General features: G+C 46.6%; 1 protein-coding gene across 5 annotated transcripts in view; it reads right to left on the bottom strand.

Moving 5' to 3' along the window:
- Positions 1–16310, bottom strand: part of LOC115083576 (oocyte zinc finger protein XlCOF6-like) — a 94129-nt gene that overhangs the window by 50417 nt on the left and 27402 nt on the right. The window contains exon 2 of one of the 5 annotated variants that reach the window (XM_029587482.1): positions 394–577. The exons of the other annotated variants lie outside the window; for them this stretch is intronic. Within the exon in view, the coding sequence (XP_029443342.1) occupies positions 394–448 (55 nt within the window). The 5' untranslated portion in view covers positions 449–577. The remainder of the gene's footprint in view (positions 1–393; positions 578–16310) is intronic. 5 annotated transcript variants of the gene reach the window in all.

Here is a 16310-nt window from a genome sequence, read left to right as displayed (position 1 = left end):
CACAAGAAGAAGGTATACAAGCATAAGAAGCGTATAAATGGCATACAGAAAATATATATGATGAAATGACCTATGGATCGAGTGACGTGACCAGAGAGAACCTTACAGACTGGTCGTACCTAGCATTATCAATAAAAAGGTTAAGCTGAAAAGCATCAAAGATATATATAGAAATTGTCTTTTGTATAAGGGTGCCCCATTCCCCCTCCCCCCTGGAAGTCGCGCAACGTCCAATAGAACAGTTCTCACATAAACAAATCAGGAAAGTGATGGAGTAGACACTGGCGATTGTATAGAAGCTTCCGACCGCCATGCAAGGTATGGCTGCCAAATCTTGTGGTATCCAGGTAGCCTCCTGTGTCTTTGTGCTGTAATGTTGTACATTGTACTCACTGTGTCTAATTTGTGGAGTAAAGCAGCTTTGGAAGGTACCAATGATTGTTTCCATGTCGCTGCCACCAAGCACCGAACTCCAATACAATATTGATTAACGAGGATGCTGTCATATCTGGAGCCCTCCACAGGTGTATTAAGAAGACAAGTGGCTGGAGACAGTTCAATCCTGCGTTTCAAGGAGCTGAAAATAATATCAGACAAGTCTTGCCATAGTCTCTGTACCTTGGGGCAGGACCACCAAAGGTGTAAGAAAGTCCCAACTTGACCACATAACTTCCAACATTTTATTTATTTATTTAACATTTTTCTATACCGACCTTCAAGGTTGAATACCATATCAGGTCGGTTTACATCGAACAGGGGTAGATCAGTATAACGTAACATAACATAAGGAGCAAATTTTGTGGTAAGAGACAAGAGCAGAGAAGCAAAAAGTTACATAATAACAAGGACCTTGAACTTGGAAGCTGGTTCAGCTGGAAAAAGAGAAGCCTTAAGAAGGTATTAAATTAAGTACATTGTGATATGTACATATCGCATCACTACATAATTGTACATATGTACATATGTACATATGATATGTACATATGTACATATGATATGTACATATGTACATATGATATGTACATATGTACATATGATATGTACATAGCGCATCACTACATAATTGCGCCTTATATAAATGCAGAGGAGTAAGATGCCAACGAAACATTAACTTATACCCATTTTCAGTCAAGGAAGAGGATACAGAACAGCGCTTAGTACAAGAAAATATTTGATCCCAGTCCTCAACAGTAAACTGCTGCCCCAACTCCTCCTCCCATTTTTTGGTGTACGGAGGAAGGCCAGTTAGAGACCCTTGAAGTGTATTATAAATTTTGGACAGCCCTCCTTTAAGCCGATCAGCATAGGCACACCATCCTTCAAACTGTGATCTCCCCTTTTGAAGCTCAATCTGAATACGTTCTTGCTTCATAAAATGGGTTAATTGGAGGAAGGAGTGTATAGCAGAATTCGGAAGCTGGAATCGCTCCTGTAAATGCGAAAACACTATCCCCTCCCCATAACTGTCCCAAGGTGTGTATTCCCCGCTGTCTCCAAATAAGAAACAGGGAGGAGTCCCAGCCCGGTGAAAATCTAGTATTATAATAGAGATGCGTGGTCTGAAAGTATTGCCTCGTCCCCACTAATAGATGTTTCCATTTTTTCCACATGTGTATGGTGGTAGCCAAGGGAAGAGTGATACAGCCCTCTATTTTCAACGTTGACTGAGGTTGCCACATTAAAGCCTGAAGAGGCAGCTCACCCAGCAGGGCCTGCTCAATATCTACCCACCTGAGCCTCTCAAACTGCCTATGCCAGGATATTATAGGGCTTAGCTGAGCTGCAGCATGATACCAGAAAAGATTAGGTACTCCCATTCCTCCTCTCAGTTTGTGATGATATAACACTGTTCGTGAAACTCGGGGGGGGGTCGTCTTTTCCAAAGAAAGGCAAAGAAACGCCCCTGCCATCGCTTCAAGAGAGCAGCGGGAATTGTGATCGGCAAGGATTGGAACAAATAATTAAATTTGGGAAGCACAGACATCTTTAGAATCGCTATGCGACCAGTCCATGAAACAGGCAATGTGTCCCATTTTACCAAATCCTGAGAGACCTTTGCTACCAACGGTAAATAGTTCAATTTGAATAATTCCTGTAATTTGGGCCCTATCATAATGCCTAGGTATTTTATTTTAGAGTTCGCCCATTTTAAAGGGTATTGCGCCTTCAACTGATCAGCTAGTGCCCCTGGGAGAGAAAGATTAAGTACCTCTGATTTATCCAAGTTTAAACAAAAGCCGGACACTAAACTATATTCCGTAAGTAATGAAATCACCCCAGTCAAGGACTGCTGTGGTTGAGATAAGGGTAAAAAGGATGTCATCAGCGAACAATGACAATTTATAGTCCTCCTCCCCAACCCGAATTCCCAGAACAGACCGCGCTGCCCGAATTTTAGTAGTAAAGGGCTCCAAAAACAACGCAAATAGTAATGGGGACAACGGGCACCCCTGTCGTGTGCCCCTGCAAATAGGAAAGGGGTCAGAGAATATCCCATTTACTTTAACCCTTGCTCTCGGGTGGTCATATAATTTAAGAAGCCAATTCAGAAATTTCGGCCCAAAATTCATCTTCTCCAAGGTTTTAAACAGGAATTGCCAGTGAACCATATCAAACGCTTTTTCAGCGTCGACGGCCATTAAAATGGCTGGGGTCTGAGTCTGTTGGGTGTACCACATGAGGTCGACAATTTTCCTGACATTGTCCGCTGCTTTCCTCCCGGGAATAAAGCCCGCCTGATCAGGATGGGTCAATTTAGTCATTACTCGATTCAATCGAGTAGCTAGAATTTTAGCTAAAATTTTCAAATCGATATTTATTGGGGAAATCGGCCGATAGGAGCCGCACTCAGCTGGATCTCTCCCAGGCTTAGCTATGATAGTGATCCCTGCTACATTAGCTTTGGGGGGTAAACGGGCCTCACCCTGAAGAGCATTAAAGGCATCCCACAAGTAAGGAGATATCTGATCAGCAAACTTTTTATAAAAAGACCCCGAATACCCATCTAAACCCGGGGCCTTGTTAGCTTTAAGCGTTTTAATAGCTTGTTCAAGTTCCACAGGGGTTATGACACTCTCAAAATATTGTTTTTCATGCTCCGATAATGTGGGCAAAGTTATATCATGCAAATAATTGTCAATCTGCGCTGCTTGAATGGTAGAGTCAGCTTCATACAGCGTACCATAAAATTGCTGGAAGCGCTGTTGTATCTTATCTGCCGAGTCTAACATCGAGCCGTCTAGGGCTTTGATCCTAGTTATCTGATTCTGTGCTATCCGGTGTTTTAACTTACGAGCCAGCATCCTCCCTGCCTTGTTTCCCCATTCAAAATGTTCTTGCCGGACCAATTGTAGCCGATATGCAATGTCATTCGCTCGCAGAGCCTGTAGAGCATTGCGAGCTGTTTGAAGTTGAGCGTAAGTTCTAGGGGACAGTGATGCTTTATGTCTCTTTTCTAAAACGGAGATGGTAGACAATAGTACCGCCTCCTTTGCACTCTTAAGTTTTTTGTGATACGAGGCATGAGAAATAAACCTGCCCCTTAATACTGTTTTCAAACATTCCCAAAGAAGTGGGGTAGTATGATCTTGAGGCCCGTTAAATTGTTGGTATTCATCTATAGCAGACCTAATTTGTTGGCAGAAATCGTCATCGTCCAAAAGGGAGTCATTTAATTTCCAGGAACGCAACCCGGATGTAGTGCTCTGTAACCTAATAGTAAGCCATATGGGAGCATGATCCGACCATGTAATGGATCCTATATCCGGGTTGTTAACCCTCGTCCCGAGAATCTTATCCACTAAAAAATAATCAATACGGGAGTATGATTTATGTGGGTGGGAGAAAAAGGTATAATCACGTACCGCTGAGTGACGATGTCGCCAGACATCCAAAAGATCTCTGTCTCGTATGAAGCGCTTAAGGCATTTACGGTCCTCCGATGAGCCACTGCAGCCACTAGAAGAAGTATCGATGTGGGGTTGTATAGTGAGATTAAAATCACCCACCATTATCATGAGCCCCACAGGGATAACATCCAATATGTGGCCCACCTTTGCCAGGAAGGCCCGCTGACCCGTATTAGGGGCATAGATATTTAAGAGCGTGTAAAGTTCTTTACCAAGTTCTAATTGTAGTATTAAGTAACGTCCCAAGGGATCAGCAACTGTTTTAACAACCGTACCCTACAAATCCTTATACAATAAGATACTCACACCCGCATACTTTTCCTGTAAGGACGCCGCCGCATGATACTGATGAGGATAGAGCGGCCACTTTAATAAATGCTCATAGCGTTTTTTTAAATGTGTTTCTTGTAGAAACAAAATATCCGCTTTGGATGTCTGAGCTTCATGCCGCAGCATCTGACGTTTTTGCGGACTATTCAAGCCCTTTACATTAATTGACCATAATTTTAAGGACGCCATAATATCAAGCCTCTACTCCCCCCGGTCCCAGCATCTTTGTTCTTAACCCAGTTGCTCTGACTGGCCTCAACAACTGTTCGCCCTCAGCCTGCAACTCCAGCCATAGGAAGCGCATTTTGGCACGTCTCACCTTGTTACCCTGTTGAAAGTGATAGGTCATGGTGTACGGTTGGCAATATTCATATTGGTCACAGAATATTTCCCCACCCTCCTCCCCTTACCCTAACTTCCCGTTGCTTCCCACAGTCTAGTGCTCTAAGCACCATTGTGAAAGCTATGGAGGGCGTGATCCCCAGCAGAGCCCGCTCCGCCCTCCCCGAGCCACATCTCCCAGACAGACCCTGAAAAATAACATAGCATGATGAAACATGAAACCACATCTAAACTGATCGGAACTATTAGAAACAAACCAGAAAACCAACAGAGCAAGTGCAACAGCCACATGATGACTTCTCTGCACAACACCTTTGTTCAAAACTTGTAACTCCTAGTAGTAGAAAGTAGTCATCCCTTGTCCTTCTCCAGGTCCGAAGTACAGTCTCCAGACTGTCTGCGCAATCTTTTGCCTCCACTGTGGACCCTTTGCCATCGAGGGGTATCCCAAAGTTGCGGAAGTGGAAGGTCTGGCCATGGCTGTCAGCTTCACTGGGTGACCAGCGGTTTTCAAAATGGTCGCCGCTTCCATCACTGTGACGGCTTTGGACGTAGCGCCCTCAATAGTTATAGCGATCCCAAATGGGAACAGCCATCGGTACCGCAGGCCCTCCTTTCGCAAAACAGCAGTGATCTCCCTGAATTCCATCCTCTTTTTTAAAGTCAGGGGAGAGAGATCCACATTGATTTGAATTTGTTGGTTTTCCCATGCCCACGAAGGTTTCTTCCTGGCGATTTGGTATATCTTCTCTTTCACAGAATACTTTGTGAAACAAACAATAATATCTCTGGATTTGCCGTTAATTCTGGGGCCCAGAGAGCGATGTGCACGATCTAGTTCAATGGAAGTGAGGGATGCATCCTCCAATTCGATGCCATCTTGTTGTAGAAGAAATATGCAAAAACGTTGAATAGTGCCGCCACAATCTGTATAAGCTTCCTTTTCAGGGAACCCCCGAAATCTCAAATTATGGCGCCTGCTACGATTCTCTAAATCTTCTAATTTTGCAGTTACAGCTGCAACTTCAGTGGTTGCTTGCTCAGAGTCTCTCTGCAGCGCTGCCATTTTTATTTCTTGTGCCTCTAAACGGATGTCACAGTCATCCACTCGCCTCCCGATTTCAGCCATTTCCTCCCGCAGGTCCGCTACTGCTGATAAAAGTTCCTTTTTGTTATCCTTCATTTCTTTCCTCATTTCAGCAAACCAGCGGCGAAACTCTTCTCTTGTGGGGAGATCCGACGCCGACTGTCCCTCCTCCTCCACTGCAAGCTCTCCTCCGGGCGGCTGTTTACTTGAGGCTGGGGCTTCCATTTCTCCACTGGGCCCGTCTCCCTCACCGGCACTCTTAGTAAAGGCAAACTGCTTAAAATCCGGTCCTTTCTTTTTTTGTGCCATCATGGGGGTAGTGCTGCAAAACCGCAACGGTTTTATAGCGCTCTGAGGTCAGCGGGAAGGCTCGAGGACGGCAGGAGCTCAGAGTCACGCGGCCATCTTGCTCCGCGGCGAGAGCGCCCCCGTAAACTTCTTTTGAATGGAAACTAATTTGTAGAGCAAAGGTCATAAGAACATAAGAAGATGTCATACTGGGTCAGACCAAGGGTCCATCAAGCCCAGCATCCTGTTTCCAACAATGGCCAATCCAGGCCATAAGAACCTGGCAAGTACCCAAAAACTAAGTCTATTCCATGTTACTGTTGCTAGTAATATCAATGGCTATTTTCTAAGTCAACTTAATTAATAGCATTTAATGGACATCTCCTCCAAGAACTTATCCAATCCTTTTTTAAACACAGCTATACTAACTGCACTAACCACGTCCTCTGGCAACAAATTCCAGAGTTTAATTGTGTGTTGAGTAAAAAAGAACTTTCTCTGATTAGTTTTAAATGTGCCCCATGCTAACTTCATGGCGTGCCCCCTAGTCTTTCTATTATCCGAAAGAGTAAATAACCGATTCACATCTACCTGTTTCTAGACCTCTCATGATTTTAAACACCTCTATCATATCCCCCCCTCAGCCGTCTCTTCTCCAAGCTAAAAAGTCCTAACCTCTTTAGTCTTTCCTCATAGGGGAGCTGTTCCACCACCCTTATCATTTTGGTAGCCCTTCCACCACCCTTATCATTTTAGTAGCCCTTCTCTGTACCTTCTCCATCGCAATTATATCTTTTTTGAGATGCAGCGACCAGAACTGTACACAGTATTCAAGGTGCGGTCTCACCATGGAGCGATAATACAGAGGCATTATGACATTTTCCGTTTTATTCACCATTCCCTTTCTAATAATTCCCAACATTCTGTTTGCTTTTTTGATTGCCGCAGCACACTGAACAAATGATTTCAATGTGTAATCCACTACAACGCCTAGATCTCTTTCTTGGGTTGTAGCACCTAATATGGAACCCAACATTGTGTAACTATAGCATGGGTTATTTTTCCCTATATGCATCACGATGCACTTATCCACATTAAATTTCATCTGCTATTTTGATGCCCAATTTTCCAGTCTCACAAGGTCTTCCTGCAATCTATCACAATCTGCTTGTGATTTAACTACTCTGAACAATTTTGTATCATCTGCAAATTTGATTACCTCACTCGATGTATTTCTTTCCAGATCATTTATAAATATATTGAAAAGTAAGGGTCCCAATACAGATGCCTGAGGCACTCCACTGCCCACTCCCTTCCACTGAGAAAATGGAGAAATTACTTACCTGATAATTTTGTTTTCCTTAGTGTACACAGATGGACTCAGGTCCAATGGGTATAGTGTACTCCTGATAGCAGTTGGAGACGGATCAGATTTCAATCTGACATCAGCCCATTGTATATATACCCCTGCAGGAAGTGCAGCTCTTCAGTATTCTCCTCGAAAAGCATTGTGGATATATGTGTGACAGACTAATTTGACTAACTTGAATAAGTTCATAACTTGGTTAAACTTTATAACTTGATTAGCTTGAACTGGTTGAATTGACTATAGTTGGAGACTGCCAGTGTACTCAACCATAAAGCATCGACACCCTGGTAGGGTGGGTGCCCTAGATGAATGAAAACATGGCTTACCCTTGATTCATTCGAAATTCCATGTGTAACAACAGCCAAGGGTGGGATGCTGAGTCCATCTGCCTACACTAAGGAAAACCAAATTATCAAGTAAGTAATTTCTCCATTTCCTAGCATGTAGCAGATGGACTTATAAAAGCTACTCCTGAAGCGGGTGGGAGGCTGCCTGTGGCCCCCTTAGTACTGCCCTTGCAAATGCCATGTCCTACCGAGCCTGAACATCCAGACGGTAGAATCTGGAGAAGTTGTGGATGGAGGACCATGTCGCCGCCCTGCAGATCTCGGCAGGTGACAGCATTCTGGTTTCTGCCCAGGATACTGCCTAGGCTCTGGTAGAGCCTCAGAGTAGAGGCTCAGAGTAGAGCCTTGCCTGTTAACTTTTAGAAAACGACTTAAAACCTGGCTCTTTCACCAAGCCTTCGCCGACCCACCAGACAAGCACTAGTTGTCCTTCACGCTTACCCGTCACGGTGTTTATTCTCACGAATGGACTCTGACTCTTCCAGATTAAAGCACCATTAAGCTTTAACCCGAACGCACTATGTTATCACTTTGTATTTATATATTTCCTGCCTTGTCTTCCTTCCAGCTTCCTGCAAGCTTCCAAGTTCTCTTACCCTGTTGATTGTAACTTTGACTCATTCCTACCTATTGTTTACCTTTCGTTTACTTGAATTGCTACCCCAGTTATATTCTTGTTTATTGTAAACCGATCCGATATGGTTATTTACTATGAAGGTCGGTATATAAAACTGTTAAATAAATAAATAATGGGCCTTGACCTGTAGAGGTAGTGACTTGCCTGCTTCTACGCAGGGTGCCTTGATGACTTCCTTGATCCAGCGGGCTATGGTAGCCCGTGAGGCCACTTCCCATTGTCTCTTCCCGCTGTGAAGGACGAAAAGGTGGTCTGTTTTTCGTACGGATTCCGACATTTCCAGATATCTGGAAAGGAATCTGCCGATATTGTGGTGGCGTAGACTACGAGCTGCTTCCGAATTCTTCAAGTCATCCGGCGATGGTAGCGAGATGGTTTGGTTAAGATGGAAGTGTGATACCACTTTGGGAAGGAACGAAGGGACCGTGCGTAGTTGGATGGATCCCGGGGTGAGCCTGAGGAATGGCTCACAGTAGGACAGTGCTTGTAGTTCTGAAATGCGGCGGGCTGAACAAACTGCCAGCAGAAGAGCTGTCTTTAAAGTTAACAGGCGGAGGGACAGACCTCGGAGGGGTCTGAAGGAGGTTCCGGCTAGTAAATCCAGGACCAGGTTGAGGTTCCACAGAGGTACCGGCCTCTTTAGTGGTGGGCGGATGTGTTTGACTCCTTTCAGAAGCATGACACATCCGGGTGAGAGGCTATGCTGTCGCCCTCGCTCTAGGAGCCGTAGCATGACAATACGGCAACCTGTACCTTGATGGAGTTGAGGGACAGCCCCCTACTGTAGCCCATTCTGTAAGAATTCCAGGATCACGGGAATTTTAAATGAGCGTGGCTTGATGTTGTGATCTTCGCACCAGGCTTCAAATACTCTCCAAATCCTTATGTATGTTAACGATGTGGAGAACTTGCATGCTCGGAGGAGGGTGTCGATTACAGCCCCTGAGTATCCGCTTTCTCAGGTGAGCCCTCTCAATAATGGCCAGGCCGTAAGAGAGAATTGAGCTGGATCCTCGTGGAGGATCGGTCCTTGTTGAAGCAATTTTCTGTGTGGAGGCAGTGGCAGGGGGTTCCCTGCCAGTAGTCTTCTCATGTCTGCGTACCACAGTCTTCTTGGCCAGTCCGGGCCACCAGAACTAGTCCCCTGTGTAGCTGTATCTTGTGAATGATTGCGCCCACTAGGGGCCACGGTGGGAAGGTGTATCATAGGGTCCCCTGTGGCCATGTCTGTACCAGGGCATCGATCCCTTGGGACTGAGGTTCCCGGGTACTTGGGCGTTGGATCGATTTGCCAGAAGATCCATGTCTGGTGTCCCCCAGCGATTCAGTATCAACTGGAACGCTGCAGACGACAGCTTCCATTCTCCTGGGTCTAGACTTTCCCTGCTGAGGTAGTCCACCATGACGTTGTCTTTTACGGCGATGCGGACGGCCGAGACCTCATGGAGATTTACTTCCACCCAAGCCATTAGGGCAGAGCTTTCCAAAGTGTGTGTAGCGACACTTTAGTGTGTCACCTGCAGTGTGCCAGTGTGTCGCGCAAGCCCGGTGCACGTGACACACCGGCAAGTGGGAGCCAATGCGGCCGCTGGTGGACCTCATCCCACTGGCGGCCGAGCAGTAAAGAATCGCTGTGCTGTGTGCCGCAGACACACAGCAGGAAGATTGGCAGGGCCGTGGTGGAGCTCACGTCACCACGGCCCGAAGAACAAAGTCATGTCGAAACGTGCAGATGCTCCTCCCCTTTCCTGCCCACGCGGCCCCAGAAGGAAAATGTTGCCGAAGCCGGACGGGCAGAAAGGGGGAGGAGCATCAGCCGCGTGCAGAAGAGGAGCAGCGTTGTTACAGCGTGCGAGAAGAGGAGGAGGCCTGGTAGCAGGGCCCCCACCGTGGATCAGTCTGAAAAGATCAGAGCCCCCACCGCGAATCGGTCCGAAAAGATCAGGGCCGCCGCCGCGATCGGCCCAAGAAGATCAGGGCCGCTGCAGAGCCCGTCCTGCAGCGACCCGTGAAGAGGAGGCCCAGAGATAAGAGAGAGGCTGAGGGCCCGTAGAGTGTGTGTATGAGATGAGTTGAGAGATTGTGTGCGTGTATGAGGTGAGTTGAGAGATTGTGTGCGTGTATGAGGTGAGTTGAGAGATTGGGTGCATGTATGAGGTGAGTTGAGAGATTGGGTGCCTGTATGAGGTGCGTTGAAAGATTGGGTGCCTGTATGAGGTGCGTTGAGAGATTGGGTGCGTGTATGAGGTGCGTTGAGATGTGGGAGTGAGGACCTGAATGTTTGCAGAGACAGCATGTGAGAACCTGTATGTGTGTGAGAGAGACAGCATGTGATAGTGAGAGTCTGTGCTTGAGCAAGACAGCATGTGGGAGTGAGAGAGAGCATGGGTGTGTGAGAGTCAGACAGCATGTGCAAGAGAGAGACTGTGTGTATGAATGATTGTATGAGAGAGAGCATGTGAGAGTGAGAGCCTGTGTGTGTGAGAGAGAGAGAGCGAGAGAGAGAAAGCATGTGAGAATGAGAACCTGACTGAATGTTTGAGGGAAGAAGATAGATGGAGAGAAAAGAAATAGAAAAAAAGACAATATGAAAGGAATTGGTGGAACAAAAAAGCCTGTGACCAACCGATTAGAAAACTAAGTTCAGACAGCAAAGGTAAAAAAAAAGAAATAAATTACTTTTTACTGATTGGCACATGTAATCTTTGGTAATGTGCAAGAGTAGCACTTTCTCTATATGGATCTCACAATGTATGAGATCAACATGGAGGAAGTGGAAACCCACGGGGCCTGCAGAGAGGAGGCAGCAGAATGGGCTTCAGTGCCAATAGCAGCAATCGGCGCCTCCCCAATAACCATGCGGCATCAGTGACAGTGACAGCAGAGGAATGAGAGAGGCTCCGAGGTTGCTGGCAAAAGAAAGAGATGGGGTCTGCCTTTAGTGTGCATGTGTATGAATGGGAGTCTGCCTGGGGGTGTATGTGTGTGAATGCATGGGTGCCTGCCTGAGGGTGTGTCTGTGTATGAGAATGTATGGGTGTCTTCCTGGGGTTTGTATGTGTGAGAATAGGTGCCTGCCTGTGTGTAGTATATGTGTGTGTGTGAGAATGAATTGGTGCCTGCCTGGGGGTCTGTGTGTGTGAGAATGAATGTGTGCATGCCTGGGGGATGGGGAGGGAGTGGTGTGAAAATGAATGGGAGCCTGCCTGGGGGTCAGTTTCAGTGTGTGAGAATGACTGGAAGCTTGCCTGGGTGTGTGTGTTTGTGTGTGTTTTTGTGAGAATGATTGGGAACTTGCCTGGGTGTGTGTGTTTGTGTGAGAATGATTGGGAACTTGCCTGGGTGTGTGTGTTTGTGTGTGTTTTTGTGAGAATGATTGGGAACTTGCCTGGGTGTGTGTGTTTGTGTGTATGTGAGGAAGCCAGAGAGAGTGTGTATGAGAAAATCCAGGGGAGTAAGAGTTTGTGTGGAGGGTGTGTATGGAGGGGAAGAGAGTGTCTTAGAGCCTGAGAGTGTGTCAGTGTCTGTGAGAGCGAGAGGTTATGGTGGGTATAAGAGCATGAATGTGTATGTATGTGACAGTGTATGTGTGAGAAAGAATGGACATGTGAGTCTGTGTGAGAGAGGATAACCTCCTAATCCTGGACAATATCAGGGTGACTGGAAATCAAGAGCTCCCACATAGGGACAGCAGGAGCTTTTTAAAATCCTTATTAGTTTTAATTATTGGGTGTTATTTGATATATGTGCTGTTTTGAAATATTTTATTGGTGTTTGGGAAATTGTAAAAAATGTATATGATTTTAATTAATAGAAATTCTATTTATCAGTAGTTTTAAAATATTCTTTTATTAGTATGGTTTTACTATTATAACTGATGCTTTATGTTTCTTGATTTTATTTGTTTTATGAGGAATGGTGGTTCTGTTTTTCCATTGTTAATACACAGAGTCTGGCTTCTTGGGGTTTCCATTTCAGTTTTTGTCTAATTTGTGCTCCTTTATTTTGTATTCTGTATTTGGTGAAGGTCTGTCTCTGCTCTGTGTGTGTGACCATGATGAGAGATTCTGCTAGCATAGGGATCTATAGCAATCTGGTTTGTTTTGTTTCCTCAGTAGGTGGTGTATTGGTATTCTAGGACCCAGTGTAATATTTACCCTTGCTTTTTCACAGGTAGGGTTATTGTTGTTTGAGTCCTTGGTGTTATTACTGTTATGTTACAATGGGATTGCAGTATAGATTTTGAGTGTCTTTTTTTGCGAGATTTTATTTTAGTTCACAATGTGCCTGGCAGTGGAAGGTGTTTGTGCTGCGCTTACTGGGGCGGATTTTAAACCCCCTGCGCGCGTAAATCCGGCCAGATTTACGCGTGCAGGGCCCTCCCGCACCGGCGCGCCTATTTTGCATAGGCTGCCGGCGCGCGTAAAGCCCCGGGACGTACGTAAGTCCCGGGGCTTTCAAAAAGGGGAGGGGGCGTGTCCGTGGCGTTCCCGAAACGACGCAGCGTTTCGGGGGCGGGCCCGGGGGCGTGGTCGAGGCCTCCGGACCAGCCCCCGGGACCGGAGGGGGGCTGCCGGTCAACAGGCGTAACTTTGCCGACAAAGGTAAGGGGGGGGGTTTAGATAGGGCCGGGGAAGGGAGGGGGAAGGGCGAAGGAAAGTTCCCTCCGAGGCCTCGGAGGGAACGGAGGCAGGCTGCGCGGCTCGGCACGCGTAGGCTGCCGATTTTGCGCAGCCTTGCGCGCGCCGACCCCGGATTTTATAAGATACACGCGGCTAAGCGCGTATCTTATAAAATCCAGCGTACTTTTGTTCGCGCCTGCTGAGCGAACAAAAGTACGCACTCGCACAAGTATTTAAAATCTGCCCCACTGTGAGGTGACACCAGCATTTGAAAATATCTTTTAGTATGATGAGCTGTAAGGGAAACATCCAAGCTCCATTGTTTGGGGGAATTTCAGTGGATGCAGAGAGTTACAGAACTGGAGGTGCAGGATTTATATTGACATTCTGTCCCTTCCTATAAATTCCAGACTTCACTCTCATAGCCATATAGAATTAGTTGAATGAGGCTATCAAATAATTATATAGTGTGAAACTGGCCAGCTTTTTAAAATTACGCAGAAGACCCTTTGGACTTTATTAACACCAAATATTCAAAAGCTGTGTTCATCCCATCAAGCTCATATATCTCATTAAAGAGGTAAATTGAATAACACAATAACTTTGTTTTATTATTGTTATTCATAAATTAGAATAATAACATTAATCTTGGAATATTATATATTTTTAATATAAATGAAAGGTTTTCACAAGATAGGTTGTGTCGTGAAACATTTTATTATGTATATATTTAAGGAAACATACGTAAATTGTCAAAATACATTTCGTTCGTTTAACCTTTAACCTCTGGTTTGCTAGTAGACTGAATTACTGTGTCCCGAAATTATGTTTGTCTAAAAAGTGTGTCACCAACATGAAAAGTTTGGAAAGCTCTGCATTAGGGGGTCTATTTCCAGAGACACCTGTTGGCCTCTGGTTCCCCCCTGCCGGTTGATGTAGGCCACTGTTGTGGCGTTATCTGACATTACTCTGACTGCTTTTTCTCGGAGTCTGTGAACGAATCGTAGGCAGGCTAGTCTGACCGCCCGCGCTTCTAGGTGGTTGATGTTCCATCCCGACTCTTCTGCGTTCCACTGCCCTTGGGCGGGTAATTCCTCGCAGTGTGCTCCCCATCCTCGTAAGCTGGCGTCGGTGGTGAGCAGGGTCCAGGTTGGGGAGGATTGTCTTGTTCCCCGGCTCAGGTGGCTGACCTGTAGCCACCAACGTACCTGGGTCCGGACTCTGCCCGGGAGTGATAGCCGTACGCCATAGTTCTGAGACAGTGGATTCCATCGTGATATAAGTGAGCGCTGCAGGGGTCTCATGTGAGCTCGCGCCCATGGCAGTACTTCCAGTGTGGATATCATCAGACCGAGGACTTGTAGGTAATCCCATGCTGTGGGGCGAGGTTCGCTCAGCAGGCCTCGTTACCGGTTCCACAGTTTTGATCTCCTTGTGGGAGTCAGGCTGACCTTGTCTTCTTTGATGTCGAATCGGACTCCTAGGTAGAGACTGTGAAGGCTGCAGCCAACTTTTGTTTGTGTTGACCACCCATCCTAGGCTCTCCAGTAGAGTTTTGACTCAGTTGGTTGCTTGGCGGCTTTCCTCTGGGGATTTCGCCCTGATCAGCCAATCGTCTAGGTAAGGATGTACGAGGATTCCTTCCTTCCTCAGTGTTGCCGCTACCACCACTATGATCTTGGTGAACGTCCGGGGCGCTGTGGCTAACCCGAAGGGTAGTGCCTGGAACTGGTAGTGACGGTCCAGGATTTTGAAGCGAAGATAGCGCTGGTGTTCCTGATGAATTGGGATGTTTAGGTAGGCCTCCGAAAGATCCAGGGATGTGAGAAACTCTCCCAGTTGTATCGCCCTTATTACGGAGCGTAGGGTTTCCATGTGGAAGCGGGGAATCCTCAGGTGGCGGTTGACCGAATTGAGGTCCAGGATGAATCTGATCATCCCATCTTTCTTGGGGACGATAAAATAAATGGAATAATGCTCAGTATTTATTTCTTGTGGAGGCACTGGGGTTATTGGCCTCGAGGGCCAGTACTCTGGTCAGTGTATCTTCCACTGCCGCCCTCTTGGTAAGGTCGTGGCAGGGGAACTCCACAAACTTGTCCAGAGGGGTTCGCAGAAAATCCAGGTAGTACCCCTCCCGAACGATGACTAGGACCCACTTGTCCAAAGTTATCTTGTCCCATCTGTGATAGAATAGGGCTAGTCTGCCCCCTATGACTTCTTCCCTTGGATGGGTCGGCTGAATCTCATTGTATGGCTGGGGCCTATACTCGAGCTGGTTCCCCTCTTGTGCTTTTTCCGAAAGAACTGGTTCCTGCCCATAGAGCGGGGCACTTGATAGTTGCTTCTGTATGGATTGAAGCACTGTGAACTTCTGCCCCTGGAGGACTGGGAAAGGGTCGCTGGTTTCTCTTCATCCTGTCCTCCGGCAGGCGCAGCAATGGGGACTCGCCCCATTTGTTGGCCAAACAGGAGGGATCCTTTGAAGGGCATTCTTGTGAGGCGAGTTTTGGAAGATGTGTCGGCCGACTAGCTTCGGAGCCAGAGTTGTCTCCTGGCAGCCACCGCAGATGACACTCCTCTGGCCACCGTGCGTACTAGATTGAAAGCAGCGTCTGCTAGGAATGATACTACTGGTTCCATTACTTCTCCAGGGGTGTTACTCCTGGTCTGAGATAAGCAGGCACGTGTCACTATGGTGCAGATCGCTATTTGTAGGGACATAGCGGCTACGTCAAAAGACTGTTTAAGAATGGATTCCAGATGCTGGTCATGTGCATCTTTGAGCGCTGCTCCTCCCTCCACTGGGATAGTACTGCGCTTCGAGACCGCACAGACCATGGCATCAACTCTTGGGCATGCGAGAAGCTCTTTGGTCGCCGGGTCCAGGGGGTACATGGCTGCCATAGCTCGTCTCCCTTTGAATACCCTCACCCAAGTTCCCTCACCAGAATGCCCCAGTAATCAAGCTCAAGCCAAAGCAGATGAACTCGCTCTCTTCTTTCAAAACAAAATCACCAATCTTCTCACTCAACTTCCCTCCAATATCGCTCCCCTAACACAAGCTCTAATGCCTCACATCAAAAACACTCACCTAGAAATGTTTGAACCTACCTCCTCCTCCGAAATCCAAACCATCCTTAGAAAAATGAAACCATCTTCGCACCCAGCGGACCATATACCCACAAAACTTCTCCTCACAATACCAGACACCATCTCCAAAACATTGGCTGACATCATCAACTGTTCACTTTCCCAAGGTTCCTTCCCAGAAGACCTCAAACAAGCATCACTCAAACCACTTTAAAAAAAACCCAACCTGGACCTAAAAGACCCCAACAATTACCGCCCAATAGCTAATCTCCCTATCATAGCTAAGA

Source organism: Rhinatrema bivittatum, chromosome 2, assembly GCF_901001135.1.
Source record: "Rhinatrema bivittatum chromosome 2, aRhiBiv1.1, whole genome shotgun sequence".
NCBI classification, from domain to species: domain Eukaryota; kingdom Metazoa; phylum Chordata; class Amphibia; order Gymnophiona; family Rhinatrematidae; genus Rhinatrema; species Rhinatrema bivittatum.
Note: the sequence above shows the minus strand (reverse complement) of the source record. Positions and strands in the feature narration are given on the sequence as shown.